Raw genomic sequence first — 22,190 nt, 5'->3', positions numbered from 1 at the left:
CAGATTTAACACTTTTGCAGTATCTTTTACACAATAGGATAGTCAAGTGCTAGCTTTCGCTAAAGTGCTTTCCTTCTGTAGGTTTAAGTTAGACCCTTAGAGAAGGGCCATTAGGATGATCCAAGGAATGGAAAACCTACTTTATGAGAGGAGACTCAAAGAACTTGGCTTATTTAGCCTAACCAAAAGAAGGCTGACAGGAAATATGTGTCAACATGAGACAGAAAATCATTTCAAAAGGGAGGTTTTCAGAGTCATGTAAGAGATTTAGGAACACAAACCTCATTGAAAGCCAAGGTGAAGCAGTCCAAGTCAATGGTAATTGTGGTCCTAAATCCCTTAACGTGATTCCGAAAATTTCCCCCTTTGTTTATAAGTATACATCCCTTTGAGTTTTGCATGAAAGGGACCTGAACTACTAGCACTACCCAGGCACAAAGAGGCAGCTCCAGAAAGCTCCATATACACAAGTCAGATGCCGCACACAGGCAAATCGCAGGGGCCTAGGAGACCTCAATATCACAACGTGAACACTTTGATTCTTCTTTAAATTCCGTCACTTTCTGAAAGATTTGCTTTTTAAATCACATTTCTCATTCATTCCTTATCCAGTTTCAGGAACTCCTGCAGTGTCAGGTCAACAGGGTTCTTATGGAGGGAGAGGAAAGCCCAGCAAGAGGTGTGTTTCCTCTGCTCATCAACGGGGTCATCATCAAGCTCCCAGCCTTCCAGCTCCTTGAAGAAGCAGCAGCATTGAACCACATCAGGCCCATTCTCACTGGGGCAGTGGATGAATCTGGCTGCAGCCATCTGCTTTGGGGTGCAGGCACAGCCCTCGGTGAAGGGCCAGCTATGGTAGATGGCCAGGCAGGCCTTGCGCTCATGTAGAGCTGAGGAGAGATATAATTGCTCTCTATAAATACATCAGAGAGAAAAATACTAGGGAGGGAAAGGAGTTATTTAAGTTAAGCACCAATGTGGACACAAGAACAAATGGATATAAACTGGCCATCAACAAGTTTAGGCTTGAAATTAGGTGAAGGTCTCTAACAAGAAGAGAAGTAAAGTTCTGGAACAGCATTCCAAGGGGAGCAGTGGGGGCAAAAAACCTAACTGGCTTGAAGACTGAGCTTGATAAGTTTATGGAGGGGGTGGCATGTGGCCTATCGGTGACCGCCAGCAGCAAAAGACCTAGTGGTCTTGCCACATGCTCAGGGTCTAACTGATTGCCATATCTGGGGTCAGGAAGGAATTTTCCCCTGGGTCAGATTGGCTGATACCCTGGGAGTTTTTCACCTTCCTCTGCAGGATGGGGCATGGGTCACTTGCGGGTTTAAACTAGTGTAAATGGTTAATTCTTTGTAACTTGAAGTGGTTAAACCATGATTTGAGGACCTCATTAACTCAGACAAGTGGTTAGGCATTTATTTCAGGAGTGGTTGAGTGAGGTTCTGTGGCCTGCAATGTGCAGGTCAGACTAGATGATCACAATGGTCCCCTCTGACTTATGAGTCTATGAGACCCACAATACTGTCCTGCCTTTCTTTTTTTCTTTCCCCTCCAAATTTAAACTTAATTTATTCCTGTTTAATTGGATAACACTCAGTCAAATTGTAACAACTGAGACCACAGTTTTCCCACACAATTTAGGACTATTATGGGGGAGAAAGAAGAGAGTAGGAAAGAAATGGTCTCTCCATCTCCACTCAAAGTGCTGCTTGATGCAGTGCCTGTTCAGACAGATATCTGACTCCAATATTGCGTGCACCATCAAAAAAAACCTGCAGTCACCATTATATCAAGAGGTGTTGGGAAACATCAAAAAAAGCCAAGACACAGAGGAGAGGGCAGGGAAAGGGAAAGAGATGAGAGATTGGAAAGGAAGGAGACAGCTGCTGCCAAGCTATTTTATACTGAACTTTTCTTTGTTTCAGACTTCTCAAACTAGAGTCCTGTTCTGTGACTGAATTTTAATTTAAACCATTAAAATGACACAAGGATGTATCATTACTTTATAGAAAAGATTCTATGTCAGATTGGTTCTCCTCAAATTATTTTAAAACTATTTATCTATGCAAGTACTTTTATGCATAAAATTGTCTTTAGTGTACTTAACCAGCAAACTAAATGTTATTTTATCAGTAAATATAGCAATGGGACTGGAAAAAGACTGTAATAAAGTACACAATAATGTATGCTAAAATAAAGTGTGAAAATTTACTTTAAATAAAAGGGGCCAAAAATACTGTCATTTTCTTGAACGTAAGTGCCAACCAAATTTTCCTACACAGGAAGGGAAAGTTACCAATATTGTTGAAAGCTTTAAACTGTGATTTATAACAGTGTGATGGCAGGAGCACACAAAAAATAAGACAAGTCTGTTTTACATCCTGGACAACTCAAATTTACATCATTTACCCTGTGGGTTTCATATTATTAATGTATACAGACATGGTACAAGGTAAGAAAGTCAGTCCATAAAATGCTGGCTACAATACAGCTATTCTATTCCTTAAACAAACTAACGTAAATTAAGAGTTTCAAGACTCAGATAATATGTTGTTTAGCCAGATACTTAATGGAGTTTCAATTTAAGAAATCCACATACAAACTCTAGTTCAGAAGAGCAGTTCTAAGACACGTGACCAATTATAGCAGTACAGGGCCATGTCTTAAAATTGATAAAATCACAGACACAAAATAAACAAACCATTTGGAAGCTCTGACATACCTGTCTCCCAGTAAAGTGGGATAGGTATCGCTTTATTTCATTAACATTTGCTTCCACCATCTCTCCTAACATTTGATTATTCTCAACTATGGGTATTTTTTGTTGTTTTTTTTTAAAAAAAAACAAAAAACAAAACAAAAAACCCCCACCTTCTTCTGTGCTCTCCTCACTTCTCTCTCTCTTTTCAGACAACCACATTCTGAGATGGGAATATCACCATGCTACATAAACTGCTGATACAATAACACCGAAAATGGCTGTGAAAGCCATACTGCTGGAATCCTCTTCATCTCTTATTGCCCCATCCCAGATGACGGTTCATTTATGTAAAATCTTCCTCCTTTGCCAGTTCAAATTCTCCAACATTCAAAAGGAATAGCATACCAGCATAATGTATACGTCTGGTATATTCCTATGGAACAAAGCAGCCATATCCACTAATGAAAAATGTTTTAACAGCTGCTAGCTTTTAAATGACAGGCAGTAGTCCCAAAAACTTCAAAATTATTCCACTGTGAAACAGTCAAACAAAATAACAAGACAAGAGGATTTCTTGAGATTTCTCAATGTTTTGAATGAGTCAACATTTGTGTGTGAAAGTCACAGGGTAAACAAAACAATAAGTAGCAGGGTGGATTTGATTTAAATCAAATTGATTAAAATCACTACTAGTCAGGAAGACTCGATTGAATCATGGATTTATACACAAAAGTGCATTCTTGTTGGTTGTTATAACCTTAATACATATTCTTCACAACTCAGAGATAAATGTAGGTTTCATTTTTAGAAGGTACACACTATACATTTTTAAGTGATTTATTTTGAAAACTTTTCAGGTTAGTTTTACAGCTATATCAGAAAATGAATGATTGTTTGGTTATTTCATTTACCAAAGGTAATTGAAGCAGACATTTATGAAGTCATTGGGAGGTGAACTATCTCCAATTCAACAGGTTAATCATTAATATTTGGAGGATTTTCTTGCCATACTGTATTAGGAGGAGAACATCACCAGACATTTAAATTGTTTTATTTAACTAAAACAACAACGTTATGTATTCTGGATTTTTTTCTTCAACAACAAACATATAATATTTTAACAAAACAAGCAAATGAATTTTTGAATTTAGTTAAACATTCAAGTTTTTTAAAATCAGGTTTGTTTTTGTTAAAATTGTTTCTAACTAAAATAGTTAAATAAAATATTTAAAAACAGAAAACAAAATGTAAATCGACTATGCAGGCAGGTCAACATGAGAAACTTAAAATATGGCTTCTGCAGCTAACTCAGTCATCCTCACCTTCGTTTTCCTGTTTGTTCATAATCTGGAAAAGAAGGACAAGTTCTCCTGCTTTTTCAGGTCCCAAACTATTTCTCAATTTGAAATGAATTGGTCCAAAGGAAGAAAATATTCTTTCTACAGAGGCAGAAGAAGCTACTGTTGTTAAAAGTGAGATTATTACTTCAACAGTCTCAGAATCCAAGTGCTTAAGTGACTTCCATCAGTTCATGGTATGACTTTCTTTAATCATCATCAGCAAACATATATTTCTTGAATGGTTCTTATTCCCAAACTCGGTTTCTTTTACGGCCTGCTGCCATTATAGGTTTTCCTTTCTAGTAAGAGAATGGTATGGTAGATCTCAAATTAATGAAGGTTACACTCAGAAAGACCTCAACACTTCTGGAATATGCTGCTCAAACAGTTTCTACTGCCTGTCCCTCCCTTTTCAAATTTATCTCCAGACTTCTTCTCCTTCTCCAGAGCTATTCCGCCCCCAACAATCTTCTATTCATTAAACTTTTTGAAACTTTGCACTTTTAGAGAGAGGTTAGGGATTGACTATGTGTGCACAAATTTGCAGAAGGGCAAAAGGGTTGAGGTCTTATTTTTCACCTCTATATATTATTTATTTATTTATTTAAAACTATTTTTGCGTTAACAAGCATGTTATCTCTGGAGAAACAAATCCACAGTTTGAGAACCGCAAAACTAAGCGCACGTCTACACTGGCAAAGTTACAGTGCCGCTTACAGAGCGCAGAAGGCAAACCGCTATTGTGTGTTCACATTGACAGCTGCCTGAGCAATAGCGCGTTCACACTTGCAGCACTATTTGGAGCGGTGCACTCTGGGCAGCTATCCCACAGAGCAGCTCTTTCTCTTTTGCCGCTAAGACTTGTGGGAAGGCAGAGGGGACCACAGGGCATTTTGGGTCCAGTCCCAATGCCCAGTGATGCATTCCTTCACATCCAAGCAATCTCTGTGCTTCCATCCACATTTGGCGCCATCTTTCAATGGTTTGTGTCCTGTGCACCCTGCCTCTTTCAGGCTGCAGGAATGGATCCCGAACTCCTGACCAGTATACTGCTCGCTCTAACCAACACGTCACGACTGGCAGTGGAATTATTCCTTAAACTACAAAGGCAAGTGGACTGCAACGATCTCACCACACATAGTAGCTACGACACGAGATTGCTTGTGGCATTCACGGAGGTGCTGACCACAGTGGAATGATGCTTTTGGGCTCGAGACAGAAGCACTGAGTGGTGGGATCACATTGTGATGCACGTCTTGGATGACTAGCAGTGGCTGCAGAACTTTCGCATGAGGAAAGCCACATTCATGGGACTGTGTGATGAGCTCCCCCCAGCCCTGTGGCACAAGGACACAAGAATGAAAGCTGCCCTGTCATTGGAGAAGCATGTGGCGATTGCACTGTGGAAGCTGGCTACTCTACACCGCTACCAATTGGTTGCTAACCAATTCGGAGTGGGAAAGTTAACCGTTGGAGTTGTGTTGATGGAAGAGTGCAAGGCCATTAATCGCATCCTGCTTCAAAAGGCCATGACTCTGGACAACATGCGTAATATTGTGGATGGTTTTGCACAAATGGGCTTCCCTAACTGCGGATGGGTGATAGTTGGAATGCACATTTCACTTCTGGCACCAGACCATCTAGCCACCAAGTACATTAATCGCAAGGGATATTTCTCAATGGTTCTCCAGGCTCTTGTGGATCACCATGGGCGTTTCATGGACACTAACGCAGGCTGGTGATGATGCACGCATCTTTCGGAACACTGGCCTGTTCAAGAAGCTGCAAGCAGGGACTGTCTTCCCAGACCAGAAGATCATCGTAGGGGAAGTCGAAATGCCCACTGTGATCCTGGGAGACCCAGCCTACCCCTAAATGCTGTGGCTTATGAAGCCATACATGGGGCAACTTGCAGCAAGGAGCGGGTCAACAACAGGCTGAGCAAGTGTCGAATGACTGCTGAGTGTGTATTTGGCCATTTAAAAGCCCGCTGGCGATGCCTGTATGGGAAGCTGGACATGGCCAATGACAGTATTCCTATGCTTGTAGCCACATGCTGTATTCTCCATAATATTTGTGAAGAGAAGGGTGAAAGCTTCGCGCAGAGGCTCAGTGCCTGGAGGCTAAGTTTGAACAGCCAGAGACCAGGGCTATTAGAGGGGCACTGCGTGGGGCCAGAAGGATCAGAGATGTCTTGAGGCAGCAATTTGAAGCTGAATATTTAATATTTAAATATAATATTTGCTGGTTTCAGAGTAGCAGCTGTGTTAGTCTGTATTCACAAAAAGAAAAGGAGTACTAGTGGCACCTTAGAGACTAACCAATTTATTTGAGCATAAGCTTTTGTGAGCTACAATTTGCTGCTATACTCGGGATTGCAGTGCTTGTAATGCTATGAGGTGACTGGTGCACATGATGCAATAAGGGGGTTTAACGTAATTGTATGTTGCTTTGCAGGGCTCTTTTTGCTTTCACGTAATAGAATAAAGATTGCTTTCAAACCAACACAATGCTTTTATTAAAAGAAAACAACCGAAGGAGAGAGTCAAACAACAAAAATACATCAGCAGGGAGGGAGATGGGGGAAGAGATGGTCTCCAGAGGAGGAGGGGTCCCAGGACAGCTACAGATTTGTGTACGTCCAGGAATCGTACCCAACCTTCTCCTTTGGAGTACAATACAGCGGGTGCCGTACTTCAGCAGGGCCAAACTGCAGAGGGATGGGTGTTGAGTGCAGTGGGAGTCCACACTGCTGGACTGTGAGGAGGGAGGAGTGGAATGCTGCGGGTAGAGAATGGAGCCAGGAGGTTGATAACAGTGTGTTGGCGGTGGGGGGCACATGGGTAAGAGTTTTGCGACAGCAGCTGCAGGAGAGGGCGGGCACAGAGCTGCTCGGTTTAAAGAGCTAGTATCGCCTGGAGCACGTCCACTTGGCGCTCCATAACATTTAAGAGCCGCTCCGTGGTTTCTTTCTGGTGTGTGCTGCATTCTCCTTTCGGTCTCTCTTCTCGCTGTCCCGCCACTCCTTCAATTCCTGTATCTCAGCAACGGAATGCATCATAACCTCACGCAGAAAGTCCTCCTCAGTTCTTCGTGGCTGCTTTCTAATTCTGCGCAGCCGTTCTACTGCCGATAAGGGAGGCTGGCCTCCCAATGTCATCTCTGTGAAGTTTAAATGCAACATTTTACAAGCAGTATTGTTTGCAGCACAGACAACACTAATTCAGTGCTTTAAAACACAGCCAGTAGTCACACATCTGTCATTAACTGGCTGACCCCAGGCAAGCACACATAAGCCACAAGACCCCCAAAATGGTGAGTAGCCGCAAGGCACGGTGAATCACTCTTCCCAGACGCTACTGTACACTGGGCACATGGCTCTTGGGGAGATCCAGCACTGTGGGGGGGGCTTGATAATCATTTCTGTCCCCACATTTTCCACAAGCTGTGTTCATTATGGAAGACATCTTGCTGCTGAGCGTGAGCAGGGAATCAAGGGAGGGTCTTCTCCAAGCCTGCGGCTCCTACCTTGGCCCCTATGCGGCTCGCCTGTGTGCAGCAATGATCCTCCCTGCCCGTCCCGTCCCGCCCCCGGACAGCACAGTGGTGCAGGAAAGTTACCATTAATGAGGCAAGAAACAAAGCAGCTCTGCTGAGGAACCTGCAGCAGTGAATTCCCACTATCTCCACAAGAGTTTCCAGGAGATCTCTGAGGGAGATTCTCGTGAAGTGAGGGAGTGTATCAACAGCCTGTTCCGCTGCTCAGAATAGGCACGTGGTGGGAGACAAGCTTGCTTTCTGCAACACTCCTGCCCCCAACAAATCACTTTGGCAATTCCCAAAATCAGATCCACTTACCAGGGGCCTCCTCTCCTATTTGCGCTTCGCCAAGATCCGACTGCTTTGACTGGCTAGGCTCCTCCAGGGTAGAAGAGAGCTCCTGACTGCATGCATCTCTGGCCCTCGAGCCATCCTATGCATCTGGGACCCCTTCCCCCTCTTCGTCCAAGATTTGCTCCTCCTAGCTTGGTCCACTCTTGACTGGCATATGAGCCAACGAAGTATCCACAGGGGCCTTCGTAGTGGAGAGGTGGTCACCACCGAGTATTGCATCCAGCTCTTTGTAGAACCGGCAGCTCGTGGGCACAGCACTGGAGCAGCAGTTTGCCTCCTGCGCCTTGTGGTAAGCGTTACGCAGTTCCTTTACTTTTACCCTACACTGCAATGTGTCCCAGCCATGGCCCCTTTCTATCATGTATTGAGAAATCTGTCCGTAGGTGTCATAATTCCTATGGCTGGAGCACAGCTGGGACTGCATAGCCTCCTCTCCCCAAATACCAATGAGATCCAGCAGCTTGGCATTGCTCCAAGAAGGGGATCACCTGGTGCGTGGAGCAGGCATGGCCACCTGGAAAGATGTGCTGAGACTACTGCACGCATCACCGAGCAAACAGGAAGGGGACTTCCAAATTTCCAAAGGAATTTAAGGGGTGGGACTGACGGTTGGTCACCTGAGGGCAGAGTGGCAGAGTTCAAACCAATGACCAGAGAGGTGAGAACAGGCACTGTGGGAAACCTCCCGGAGGCCAATCGCAGCACTGTATTCACCACGGTGTCTACACTGGCACTGCAGCGCTGTAGCTCCGGCACAGAAAGGTCTACGCCTCTCGTCGGGGTGTTTTTTTAAGAGCGCTACAACTGCACAGTTTCTGCGCATTAAGTGGCTTGGCAGTGTCTACACCTCGGGAGTTACAGCGCAGGAAGCCGCTTTACTGTGCAGAAACTTGTCAGTGTAGACGGGGCCTAAGCATCTCTGATGGTATCTTCTAGACTGAGCACTGAGTCCCATTGGGTAGATAGAAAGATTAATCTAAATAATCTATACAGAAGCCCCTGGAACCCCATAAAATTGGGTCCCTAATCCATGAACTATTGAAACTCAATTACAAAACTTTTCTTAAAGATTACATGAATATATTGTCTCATACTATAGAATTAGAATTTATAACCCCATTCCATGATGAGATATCTTTGAGCTATAATGTATCTTAATTTAAATGATCTTTAGATAGTTTTTCCCTCAAAAAGCATTTTATCAAAAAATTCCAATTTAAATAAAAAAAATCTGTTTTGATTTTTTTAAAAAATCATTGATTTTTATCCACCTTGATAAGTAGTCTGTTACGCTAACCATAAAAATTTCAGTCACTTTGCATTAGATCACACAATTTTGAGATACCTTAAAAACACTGTATCTTTCTGAAATATTGTTAACTTTTCCCAACAGTTCAAAACTAGGGGTAAAATTCTCGCCCCACTGAAGCAGATGGCAAAACTGCCATTGACTTCAGTGGGGCCAAGATTTTACCTTAGGTGTTAAAGTCAATATACAATCCTTTGTAAAAATCAAACAGAACTGAAACATGCTATTCGCTGGTTCAGTAATTTTACCTGAACTCTTAAAGTTAACACGGTCCTTTAAACATCAAGAGCCAAAAAGAAAGAGGTTACAAGAAGGATTTGGATGATAAAAGAATTTTAGATAAAGTAAGTAAATCCTCTAAGAATATTTGTTTAAAAACCCTAATAGTATTTTGGAATACTTGACTGATAACCTTTTTAACAAATGTTTCTCTTTCATTTTTAAATATCATGGCTTGTTGCCAAGAAGCATCTTGTACTGACAAACCTAACAATTTTTTGTCATGATACTCAAGTTCACAGATGCAGATACTAAGACAACAGAACTTCAAAACCATTACCTATCTCCCTAGATACTGGCAGTTTGGAAAGCTTCATCTGATGCTCAAGCCACTTGAACTCAAGTGATGCTAGTGTGTTGGAATGATTGAAATCCACAGAATGCAGATAAAAAGGAAATTAGAGGGTATACCTAATTTAGTAAGAGACATGCGCATTACTTCTCAAAACTTGTATTCTTAGTAGTAACAAATTAGTTGCCATGATTTCAACAGCTTAAAATTTTACATCCATTTATTTATTTTGGAAAATAAATAGTAGCTACAAACTGTGAAGATTATTCTCAAATTAAACACAGCTACAGCCATCACTAAATGCATGTCACAATGACACTCTATAGTCACTACCACACTTAAAAATCAAGCAAAAACAGGATACAGATTTATAGCTATCTCTGCATATCTGAAGTACAAACTCATACTCTAACAATTAAATTTTTAAACACATTCAGACGACATTTCAAGGCAAACAGATTTTGTATTAAACTTTAACCAGCTAGAACAATTCTGTGCTTTTGAAAGGAAGAAAATATTCCATGTGAACACAAGTTGTTTATGTCTTTCCACAGGCCCATACAAACGCACATCAATTTTTCCTGGTTTCATTACAGTAGCTTTATTAACACTATTTGAAATAGGGGGGGAAATTTATAATGCTCTTGATATTAAATATTGCAAATATATTTTAGTTTATCAATTAAGTTTTACCTGGGGATTTTTTGTTTGCTCTTGTTTGCATCAAGAAAGACTGGCGTGGCAGCAAAGGTGATGATGGCAAAGACATTGAGACGCCTTTAGTCAAGTTTAGTCTATACATATCCTCAGGTACATGCTGATTACCAGTGGGAGAATCTGCACTGTAGCCAGGTGTCGCAATAATGTGCAGTGCATTCTCTGGGCAGGAGTCACCTGCTGAAAATAAAATGTGGTTTGTGATTTACCAAATGCACTGAAATAAAGGTGAGACAATTACACTGAAATATAGCCTACAATATTGGTATGAACATGCACCATCCACTAACAAAAAAGTCTACTAGACCACTCCTACCATGGTGGGGAAAAGACCACCTCTCTGTAATATTCCTATCACTATAGTATCTAGGAATCAACAAAAAGCCCTGTGAACACACAGAACGTAGAGCAAGTAAGCAGAATTTTGTTTCTAACATCATTCAGAAAACAAGCTTATAGATAAGATTACTATCGTTTAGATTTTACCCTTTGAGGCAAAACCATATTACCACAATTAGACACAAATATTTCTATAGATGAAAAGGTATTTTACAATTGCTGTGATGCCCTGAAAGGCATGCTTGTCTGCAAAATCACAACTACAGCGGAAATCTGGAAGAGTTTTCAACCTATGCCAGGAATAACCTTATGAAATAAGGGCAACAGTAAGGGACCCTCAAATTTGGCAAGTCCAAATTTGACCTGCCTTTTTTTCTGCTTGTATCTGTGAAATCCAAGACATGGGGTTTGATAAATAAATGTTTTTTTATTTAAGAAAAAATAAAAAATTGTTGGTTCACAATACAATGACAAACTAGTGTGTATATCTAATAGAGGGGAAACTTATCAAGAAAAAACATTTTAGTTCAATAGCAGACCGAATTGCTATACATTTCAAAAGCCTGACTGCTCACAGCAATGAAACAAGGAAAACAGAAGGCAAGGCAGACAAGCCAGATGTGTATGGTCATATTAGTTCTTCAGGCCTCAGTGTCTAAAATAGAAATCAACAAAACTCACAAACAAAGCTTTATACCAAAATGCATCCGATATTTTATTTCCTAATGAAGACATCATGAATTATTGAAATTATAAATAATAAAAAATTGATAATTGTAAACTCAAAACTATAGTTAAAAGTGAACCAGTCTCGCAAAAATAAAAAGTAAAGCAAAAATATTATACATATCCTGACAAATGAGAGAGAAAGAAAAGTCTACAGTAAAGTTTAGCCTATATGCTCAGCTACCACAGTCAAGGCACATTGTTACTACAAGGATGGTTGCCGTAAAAGAACCTAGATAAATTAGAGTTATAGAGAAAACAGACACTTCTTACCAATTCCTCATATTATCTTATTGAAAGTAAATAAACTCGATATTTCAATTAGATTCAAATCTTGTATGGTCAAGTTTCCTGTTTATTTTGTAGCCATCAAAACCTACAACCTTTTTAACAGCTGTTCTTCAGCACTTTCCATCAGATGCAGTCTATTAATACAATCTTTAAAGCATCTTCTTGTATTTTCATACTGTACCATAAGGAAACCTCTTATTTTTAATAACAAGATTGCAGAGAGTATGTAATCTTCCTAGATTGGGAGAAAAAAATGGGATGTATTTGTCAATTTAACTAGCAAGCTTTGAAACAGCACACATGGAAGTTTGAGATAAATGCACAATCATTTAACAAGCAAAAAGTCTAAATACACAGTGGTTTCCTATTTCCAAAAATGAGCGCATCTCAAGAAGTCTGGTTCATATAGCCAGACTTACCCTGTTGTCAAACTTTACCGCTAGGAATTATACAGTGAGAAATATGCTTTCTCTTTGAAGGATGAATGAACTGCAAAAACTTCACTCTGGCTTTCGAAGTTCTCTCACTGAGTTGTAAGTCCTAAAACACAATTAAAACACGATAGCAGGATAACATACCACCTTCCTAATGTTAAGTTTATCTTCAGCTCCTCTCTTAATTTTCAGCCCCAACAAAGCTAGAACTGGTTGGTGGTGGGGTACATTTTTTAGGGATTGAGTTTTAGGTTCAATCACAATGAAGAACAGAAATTGTAAAAACTAAGGAAAATGTACAATTACATTTATCTAAAGTGCCTTTCATGACTATTGTTGAAGCTTCGCTACTGGCTCAAAACCCCCTGAGAACTAGAAGAGACACTTCCGTGTGTAGCAAGTTGCAACATACTGTGTGTAAAAAGATATTTCCAAAGAAATAATGAAACAAAACACCAGCAATTTTAATTTACAGATTTATAACCTCACAGGATGAGATTTTCAAAAGCACCTAAAGGAACTAGGCAATTAATTTCTATTGACTTTGAATGGAAGCTAGGCAGCTAACTCCCTTAAGCACTTTTGAAAATCCAACCCACACTTTTAGTATCAACTCTGCACCTATTGCACGTCAACCTTGGCAACTGGTACACTATAAATACAGATTTAGATTAGAAGTGACAGGCTCATTTATAACCTTAAAGACAAAACCAGTGAATATAAAATGAGGGGTTTTTTGGACGAGGTGTATGTAGGATACACATAGAAGCAGGAGCTCACATTCCATTCATGTCTTTGGACAAAGAAAAAAAGTGAGCGAGCAAGCAAGCAAAATGTAAATGCAGCTAACTGCAATTTGAAAATATTGACATTGTTGCTAAGGTTTTCACTAGACATGTTACAGAGACTGCAATTTGGAAATTGTGCAAGCATTCCAGCTGTGATGGCAGTGAGACAGTGCAAAAACAGACAACACATACAGAAAGAGGAACAAAAAGAGTTTTTCCTCTTGCAGGAAATAAAAGCAAAACAAAAAACAAGAAAACATTGGATCACACATTTTTTCTATTTTATTGCTGTGAAATAAATTAGTGTTTTATATTCACATATTTTTTAATAAAAAAACAGCTATTATTTTAGTCTGCCTTTGCTGCCTACTAACTCTTTGAAAGATTAGGCTGTTAAATGAAAACTAGTGCAATAGGGCCAAATTCAGAGGAGTGAAACTACTACTATCTTCAATGAAATTACATGATAAATAAATTTGGCTACAACAGTAACTTTACAAGAATTTTTAACATTTGTACATAGACCATCCTGTCTCAGCAATTTTTATTATAGCAGCATGCTGCCGATATTTACTTTGATTACACCCATGATCATGTCTGTTGCGACAGCAGCACACACCAAATTTCCATTACTTGAATTTCAAGAGCAACACAAAATTAAAACACAGAAACCCTTCTACCTGCACTCAAGTTCTTTCAGCTTGACAGCAAGCTCTCATTTATGTTCATTCACAGATCCTTGCTCACTAAGACACTGAGTGCATTGTTGCCATAATTAAACAGTTATATTTGGGGGGGGGGGAGGGAGGGGGAGGGGATATGAAAACAAAACTAATTTCTCTTACCTCACTTTATGCAACTCCCACCATTATGGATGAATGGATCTGACTAGCAAGTGTTTGTACCCAGAAGGGAAAACAGCTCTTGAGAACCTAAGATAGGCTAATCTAAAAGGGGAGACCATTAGGAACAATGGGGAAGGAGCACAGTCAGAAGGGAGCAAAACACCCCAGGAAAGAATCAGCCCTCTGGCTGCTCCTGAAGGACCCCTCCAAAAACCCACTGACGAAAGGCTGCATTACCTAATGCAAGCAATTCAGCTAGTAGTTTCTCAAGAAAGTATGAGCCTAGCAGAGAAGGCAGCCCAAGAGATCTCATCAATTGAGGCATCCTGAACTCCGTCCCAGGACATAGACATGGCTTGGATAGAGCAAACCCAAAGTTCCTCTGAGGTGAGGGAGGCTTGTTAGGGCCTCTAATCCACTGAGCAAATGACATTTCTGAATGCCTTGTACCCTCTGTAAGGCCTTCAAACAGTACAAGCAGGGACTGGACCTGTGGAATGGTTAGTTTCAGGAACGGTACAACTTTCATATAGTATTTTCAAATAATTGGCATAGTTGATCCCAAAGGGGAGAAAGACAAAGAACTGGGTATGAAAATCCTGCTTCCAGATTGGCTGCTATCTGCTAGCAACCCATTAATTCTGACGACACTGAAAAGTTAAAATAGCTATAAGAATCAATTCTTAGGCATCTTATTCATTTCTACCAAATGTTATATACAATGCATTCTAGCTGTTTGATTGTTCTTAAACAATTGCCCCATGCCAATCTACATACCATCTTAAAGCGGTTTCCCTGTGGAACAAGACAGCGTCACACTGTCCTGGCACCAATGTCACTTCAATTTGCCAGTTTGTATGCAACAACTATGACAGCTGGGCACTTGCAAAAGAAAAAACAACAAAAATACACCCTGCCCGGGACGAGGCAGGAAAGAGACAGCACTTTTCAGTTTAGTGGTCTTTAAACACCAACACAAGTAGTATTTGGAATACAGACAAGCAAACCAAGTTAGGTATTCTAAATTTCAGTATAACAAATACCGAAGTAATTCAGAATGGAATTTGCCCACAGAAAACAAAGTAATTAGCATTTTCAGTGTTTCAAATAAAGGCAATAGTCTCAGTGAACGTTACATGTTTCACTGATATTTATATATTTGTTATAATATAAATTGGGACTACTGTCAGATCTAAAGTGATGCACAGTGTTAATGCCACAGAAAAATAAATACAATATTTTGAAGCAGTAAATTGTTTAGTTTCTCACAACTCCACTAGCAGTCTTCAGAGTGGGAGGTATAGACTGGTGATAGTACAGATCAAAAATTAATGACCACATAGGGTGTGAGTAATAATACTTTTCTGCTTTCTAGAAAGCACCTACATGTTAGAGAGATGAGCACTTTAGAAATACATACATAATCACTGCCAAAACACCAGTTTGCACCTGTATCCAAGGATGTAATCAGTTGCCATAAACATATTAAAAGCTACAATTACTCACCCACCATTTTAAAAATAATTCAAATAATTATAGCTTCATGTTTTCACAGTGTTAGATATTTTTATATTTTATATCTCCAGCCCAGTGTCTACACATCAGCCCTGCAATAACAGGAAGGTGACAGCTTACAAGTTTTCTAATAATGTCAGACTAAACAAAGACAAGTAGTCCTGTGAAACCACATTCTCTATCTTATAAACCTTTTATTTGTACACATTTCCACTGCCAATGTGTCTCTGGCCAACATAGTTTCATGGCCATGAATCACAAGGAATTAGGAGGTCCTATTCAATGGTCAAAGTAACCATGGAAACTGCCACAATTTAAAAAAGGGTGGGGGGGTGCCTTGAAAATGAAACTCAAATCCTATTGACATATTGGGACGGAACTGAAAAGTTTAATAAGATTAACAATTTTAAGGGGGGGGGGAAGGGATGGGGATAGCTGACTACAATGTAATGATTATATAAGACTGATTATACTTAATGCAGAACTTGAATTTTAACAGACCTAAAACTAAATGCTTTATCTAATCCTATTGAAAACAGAGGATAACAGGAATGAAAACCTTTACTGGCTTTTTTCGTATATATTTCAAGATTAAGCATAATAAAAACTATTTTATTTCCTCATTCAGTATATAAGCTGTATAGTGTGGAAGAGACTTTGGAATTCTAATTATTATAACATTCAAGAAGAAGATCTAGTTTCAAACACCAATGGTTAAGTTAATGAAAATACAAGCTCTGTCAATACTTTGATTAGGTCTGAATACCAAGGACAACAAATATCCCATGGACTCTTTTTTACAGATATTTTTGAGATGTCAAGGGAAAAGCAAAATCAGCCACATCTGCTGAACTGAGATAGGCCACATAAGAAAAAAACAAAAACAATCTTCTTGCCGTATAGAAAGGATGTAAAAATGGACCATAACAGCAGAAATTCTGTCCCAACACCCTTTTTTAAGATGTATTGCTAATAGGTCTGCTCTTTTAACAAGCCTCCATTGTTTTAAAATATTTTTGCATGATACACAAAAACTATATCAATTTAACAGACTTATTCCTTTAGTTGGTCACCTTTCTAATGTACAGTGCCATAGTCTCTTGTTAGGAGACAAAGCAAACGTTTTTTGGTGGGGGGGAGGGGAAACCAGTACACACACACAAAAAAAAGTATACCAACTGGGATTGGGGGGAGAAACTATGAAAACCTTCAAAATTGCAGCTAACAGTCCTCCTTTTATGGAAGAACAATCAATAACAGTGTTTAGATTGAGGATGACAAATTTTCAGCATGCATTCTACCAAGCCAATTATAGATCTTTCCTGTAAGCCTCTTTTGATCTCGGATGACAGTCAATAAAGAAGGACAATCTTTTTATCTTAAATATGACCAGTACATTTAACAAACCATATTATGAACATACCTGCATTAACATGCTAAATGCCCCAAGTAAGCTAGGAAAAAATCACTCTTTGATCTCTTCTGTTATTCACAGTTGAAACCCTCAACTTCCCATATCCCCTTCCTTTATTTCCCATCCCTTAACATGTTAAAGGTAGTTTAGGACCTAATCCTGCAAACACTAAATACCAGGCACATGCTAATGGGACAACTCATGGTAGAAAATTGTTTATCCCACAGCGTTTGCAGGACCACTGCCTTATGTTATAAGATCGTTCCAGCAGAAACCTATCATTTTCTTTATTTGCAAGCTCATGCATACAAACTAATGGACTTGACATCATCTATATTTACTCCTGGGGGAAATTCTGAGCCACTGTGCATGCGCAGAATTTAAGTCCCCCGCAGATTTCTTTGCTTTCCCACAGAAAAATGACTTTTCTATAAGGAAGCAAAAAGAAGCCACAACACTGGTCATGCGACCCTCCCCAGCAGTATGTTTTGGGTGCCCAGGGCAGCCAGCAGAGAGGTAAATCACTGTGGGGCAGGGGGTGGGGAAAGGAAAGACCCAGCTGGTGGCTCCTAACCTGTGCCAGGTTCATCTGCTAGCCCCTGCAGGATTGGACTTCCTCTTCCCCTGCATGGTATCTGGGGCCAGGTCAGACCCACCCCCAGATTTCTCCCCAGGCTGCAGGAAGCTCTGCAAAAAAACCTCCCCACTGCCACCCTTCCTGTACCCATTGCTCCTCAGCTGCAGGGGGAGGGATCCCTGCACAGGGAGCTACTCCCCCATCCGCCCAACCCTCATGCATCCAGATCCCCTCAAACGCAGACCCTCCACCAAGCCACACTCGCCCTGCACCACCCCAACGAGCCACCCACACCCGGATCCCCATCTTACCAAGCCCCAACCAGCTGCACCTGAATCCCTACCCCACTGAGCCCCACTTCCCCAGCATCTGGCCCCCACACTGAACCACCCACACCCAGACCCTACTGCAGAGTCCCATTACCATTTCACCCAGAACCCGCCCCCCAACAAACCAGATTTACACACACACACACCCCTGCATCCCCCCCCGAGCCACCTACACCCAGATTGCCCCCACACAGAACTCTCTCAGCCCACACCTGGATCCCCCCATACTTGAATCCTGCCTTGCTAAGCCTGCCTGCCCACACCTGGACTGGACTTCCACATAGAGTGCTTCCGCCGAGGTGCACGGGCTGAAATTGTGGAAAAGCAGCATCACTTGCCCCATAACCTCAGCTGTGCAGAACACAATGCCATCCACAGACTCAGAAACAACTCTGACATCATAATCTAAAAGGCAGACAAAGGAGGTGCTGTCGTCGTCATGAATAGGTCGGAATATGAACAAGAGGCTGCTAGGCAGCTCTCCAACACCACTTTCTACAAGCCATTACCCTCTGATCCCACTGAGGGTTACCAAAAGAAACTATACAATTTTCTCAAGAAAACTCCCTGAAAAAGCACAAGAACAAATCCACACAGACACACCCCTGGAACCCTAACCTGGGGTATTCTATCTGCGACCCAAGATCCATAAGCCTGGAAATCCTGGACGCCCCATCATCTCAGGCATTGGCACCCTGACAGCAGGATTTTCTGGCTATATAGACTCCCTCCTCAGGCCCTACACTACCAGCACTCCCAGCTATCTTCGAGACACCACTGACTTCCTGAGGAAACTACAATCCATCGGTGATCTTCCTGAAAACACCATCCTGGCCACTATGGATGCAGAAGCCCTCTACACCAACATTCCATACAAAGATGGACTACAAGCCATCAGGAACACTATCCCCGATAATGTCACAGCAATCCTGGTGGCTGAACTTTGTGACTTTGTCCTCACCCATAACTATTTCACATTTGGGGACAATATATACCTTCAAATCAGCGGCACTGCTATGGGTACCCGCATGGCCCCACAGTATGCCAACATTTTTATGGCTGATTTAGAACAACGCTTCCTCAGCTCTCGTCCTCTAGTGCCCCTACTCTACTTGCACTACATTGATGACATCATCATCATCATCTGGACCCATGGAAAAGAAGCCCTTGAGGAATTCCACCATGACTTCAACAATTTCCATCCCACCATCAACCTCAGCCTGGACCAGTCCACGCAAGAGATCCACTTCCTGGACACTATGGTGCTAATAAGCGATGGTCACATAAACACCACCCTATACCGGAAACCTGCTGACCGCTATTCCTATCTACATGCCTCCAGCTTTCATCCAGACCACACCACACGATCCATTGTCTACAGCCAAGCTCTACGATACAACCGCATTTGCTCCAACCCTCAGACAGAGACAAACACCTACAAGATCTCTATCAAGCCTTCTTACAACTACAATATCCACCTGCTGAAGTGAAGAAACAGATTGACAGAGCCAGAAGAGTACCCAGAAGTCACCTACTACAGGACAGGCCCAACAAAGAAAATAACAGAACGCCACTAGCCATGTTCTTCAGCCCCCAGCTGTAACCTCTCCAACGCATCATCAAGGATGATGGATGACCCATCACTCTCACAGATCTTCGGAGACAGGCCAGTCCTTGCTTACAGACAGCCCCCAAACCTGAGCAAATACTCACCAGCAACCACACACCACACAACAGAACCACTAACACAGGAACCTATCCTTGCAATAAAGCCCGTTGCCAACTGTGTCCACATATCTATTCAGGAGACACCATCATAGGGCCTAATCACATCAGCCACACTATGAGAGGCTCGTTCACCTGTACATCTACCAATATGATATATGCCATCATGTGCCAGCAATGCCCCTCTGCCACGTACATTGGTCAAACTGGACAGTCTCTACGTAAAAGAATAAATGGACACAAATCAGACGTCAAGAATTATAACATTCAAAAACCAGATGGAGTACACTTCAATCTCTTTGGTCATTCAATTACAGACCTAAAAGTTGCAATTCTTCACCAAAAAACTTCAAAAACAGACTCCAACGAGAGACTGCTGAATCGGAATTAATTTGCAAACTGGATACAATTAACTTAGGCTTGAATAAAGACTGGGAGTGGATGGGTCATTATACAAAGTAAAACTATTTCCGCCCGCCCGGTTCCTCAGACGTTCTTGTCAACTGCTGGAAATGGCCCACCTTGATTATCAGTACAAAAGGTCCCTTCCTCCCCCCCCTGCCCCCCCGCTCTCCTGCTAGTAATAGCTCACCTTTCCTGATCACTCTCCCTACAGTGTGTACGGTAACACCTATTTTTTCATGTTCTCTGTGTATATAAATCTCCCCACTGTATTTTCCACTGAATACATCCGAGGAAGTGAGCTGTAGCTCACGAAAGCTTATGCGCAAATATATTTGTTAGTCTCTAAGGTGCCACAAGTACTCCTTTTCTTTTTTCATAAGTGTCATTTTTTTTCACAAGCACATTAAACCTGTGTTCCATTATCCACAATGGTTATTTATTGGCTTCTGGACTGATTTTACGATGTTGACTTATAATGTCCTAAACAACCCGTAACTTGGAACTCTTTTTCACGATTCCAGACCTTTAGACCTCACAACTGTGCCCTTACTGACTGAGCATAAGTTTTATTAGCCTTCACAGCACATGCAAGACCTATATCTTTCCCCCGGCCTTTAGGAAATAAGGGAACTCTTGCTGCAATTTTTGCTGAAGTTTTGGTATCCACAGATAATCACCGTAGTCTATTTTTTAGATATATTTTCTGAAGTTATTTTACAGAATAACCCACAGAGGAAATACTATAGTCAAACTCCACATCTCTCTCTCAGATTATCATCACAGTAATTATTTTGCTGGTTGGAAAGAAGCACTAATATATGGCTTTGGTTAAGACAGGACAAAAATTATATTTGGGAGAATGGGAGAGAGCGTGACTGTGAAAATCATAAAAACCAGTAACAGTTCATTTAGCCTTCTTTGCATATGGTTCCTATTCTCTTGCCACCAACAGTTCAGTGATCTCTCTGTTAAAGTTCTAAGTGATCAGTGAAGACATGTCCTAGAAACCAACAAATTAACATGTTGTGTGCCCATACAATACCATTGATTATCCAACATCCTGAAGTACTTTCTACTTTGCTAAAAACTGTCTCATGCAGCTGAATGAGATTCTTCGTGACATACACAAGAATATATATATAACTTCCGCTAATGAGTGTGCATAGAGGAGAAAAGAGATTCCACAGATTAGTGGGGAACTCTGAGTGCTGAAGAAAAAAGATTTGGTTTCCCTCATAACATGCCATTGTCAGATGCTATTTCAAACCCCAAAGTGTGCCATCACAATCTCTAAATTCCAGGTGCCACAAAGATTACTGAAGATTCAAAAATGATTTTTTAAACCTAATTTGCTTCACATTTCACCCCCATCCTGATTTTTTTCTTCTTGGGAATGAACAGGTGACAGTATAGGGGTAGGGCGGCATGGTCCATCTGTTCTCTATACACCTATTATTTTAATCATTATGTGCTGATAACAAAGCTTCAGTTGTCTCTTACAGAGATTTCATCTTTTTTAAATTAAAACCAGTCAACTCAAAGCAGGTAAGAATGTTGCCTGGGACAGGAGAGGACAAGCTATCATGCCATTGTCCCCAGGACAAAGAGACTCATTCCGGACTCATGGTTAGGGAATGGGGAGGATAATTTGCTTCCAGAGCATTACCTGAAGATTTGGAGGCACCAGAGTATCAGGTCCCAATCCCTGGGAACCTGAGACCCACTCCCACCAACAACAGTATCAACATTGGGGAACTGGAGGAGAAGTTACCCCAACACATTGCCCAAGACAGTAGAGGCCAGAGCATGAGGCCCTGGCCCTGGGAAAAGGAAACTAACTTCTGTCACTTAAGAGACACCTCTGAGGGGTGGGGTGAGGTGGGGAAATCATTCAACTATGTGTTTTCCTGTCACACCAAGTATGGAGGGACAAGACAAAGGAAGGACCTAGCCTGTGAGGAGAAGGCTCATCAGGAGTTAGGCACCTGGACTGCAGTCAAAATGTATTAAATCAGAACCAACCCAGGGAAAACTTAAAACAAGAAGTTCAATGCCTGGATGAAAATCTGAACCAGTCTGTTTTTATCTGAACCCATTTGTTCATCCTCAATATCTACTTCCCACCCACTGATTACTTCTCCAACAGCCCCAAATCTGAACCACTAACAGTAACTGAGGTTTTTGCATTAGCAAAAATTGTTTCCTTTAAAGTGTTACTGTTAAAGACAACTATTTTTAAAAGAAATTAAAGTGAGAAATAG

The 22,190-nt window shown here is 41.2% G+C and overlaps 1 protein-coding gene across 6 annotated transcripts in view; it reads right to left on the bottom strand.

Moving 5' to 3' along the window:
* TANC1 (tetratricopeptide repeat, ankyrin repeat and coiled-coil containing 1) overlaps positions 1–22,190 on the bottom strand; it is a 217,418-nt gene that overhangs the window by 118,993 nt on the left and 76,235 nt on the right. For 5 of the 6 annotated variants that reach the window (XM_077829708.1, XM_077829710.1, XM_077829712.1 and 2 more), the window contains one exon: positions 10,518–10,721. In XM_077829708.1, coding sequence (XP_077685834.1) covers positions 10,518–10,721 — 204 coding nt within the window. The remainder of the gene's footprint in view (positions 1–10,517; positions 10,722–22,190) is intronic. The other variant, XM_077829709.1, reaches the window with a different exon arrangement.

This window comes from Eretmochelys imbricata, chromosome 11 (genome assembly GCF_965152235.1).
Source record: "Eretmochelys imbricata isolate rEreImb1 chromosome 11, rEreImb1.hap1, whole genome shotgun sequence".
Classification (NCBI taxonomy): domain Eukaryota; kingdom Metazoa; phylum Chordata; order Testudines; family Cheloniidae; genus Eretmochelys; species Eretmochelys imbricata.
The sequence above is the reverse complement of the archived record's forward strand: the minus strand, read 5'-3'. Positions and strand labels throughout refer to the sequence as shown.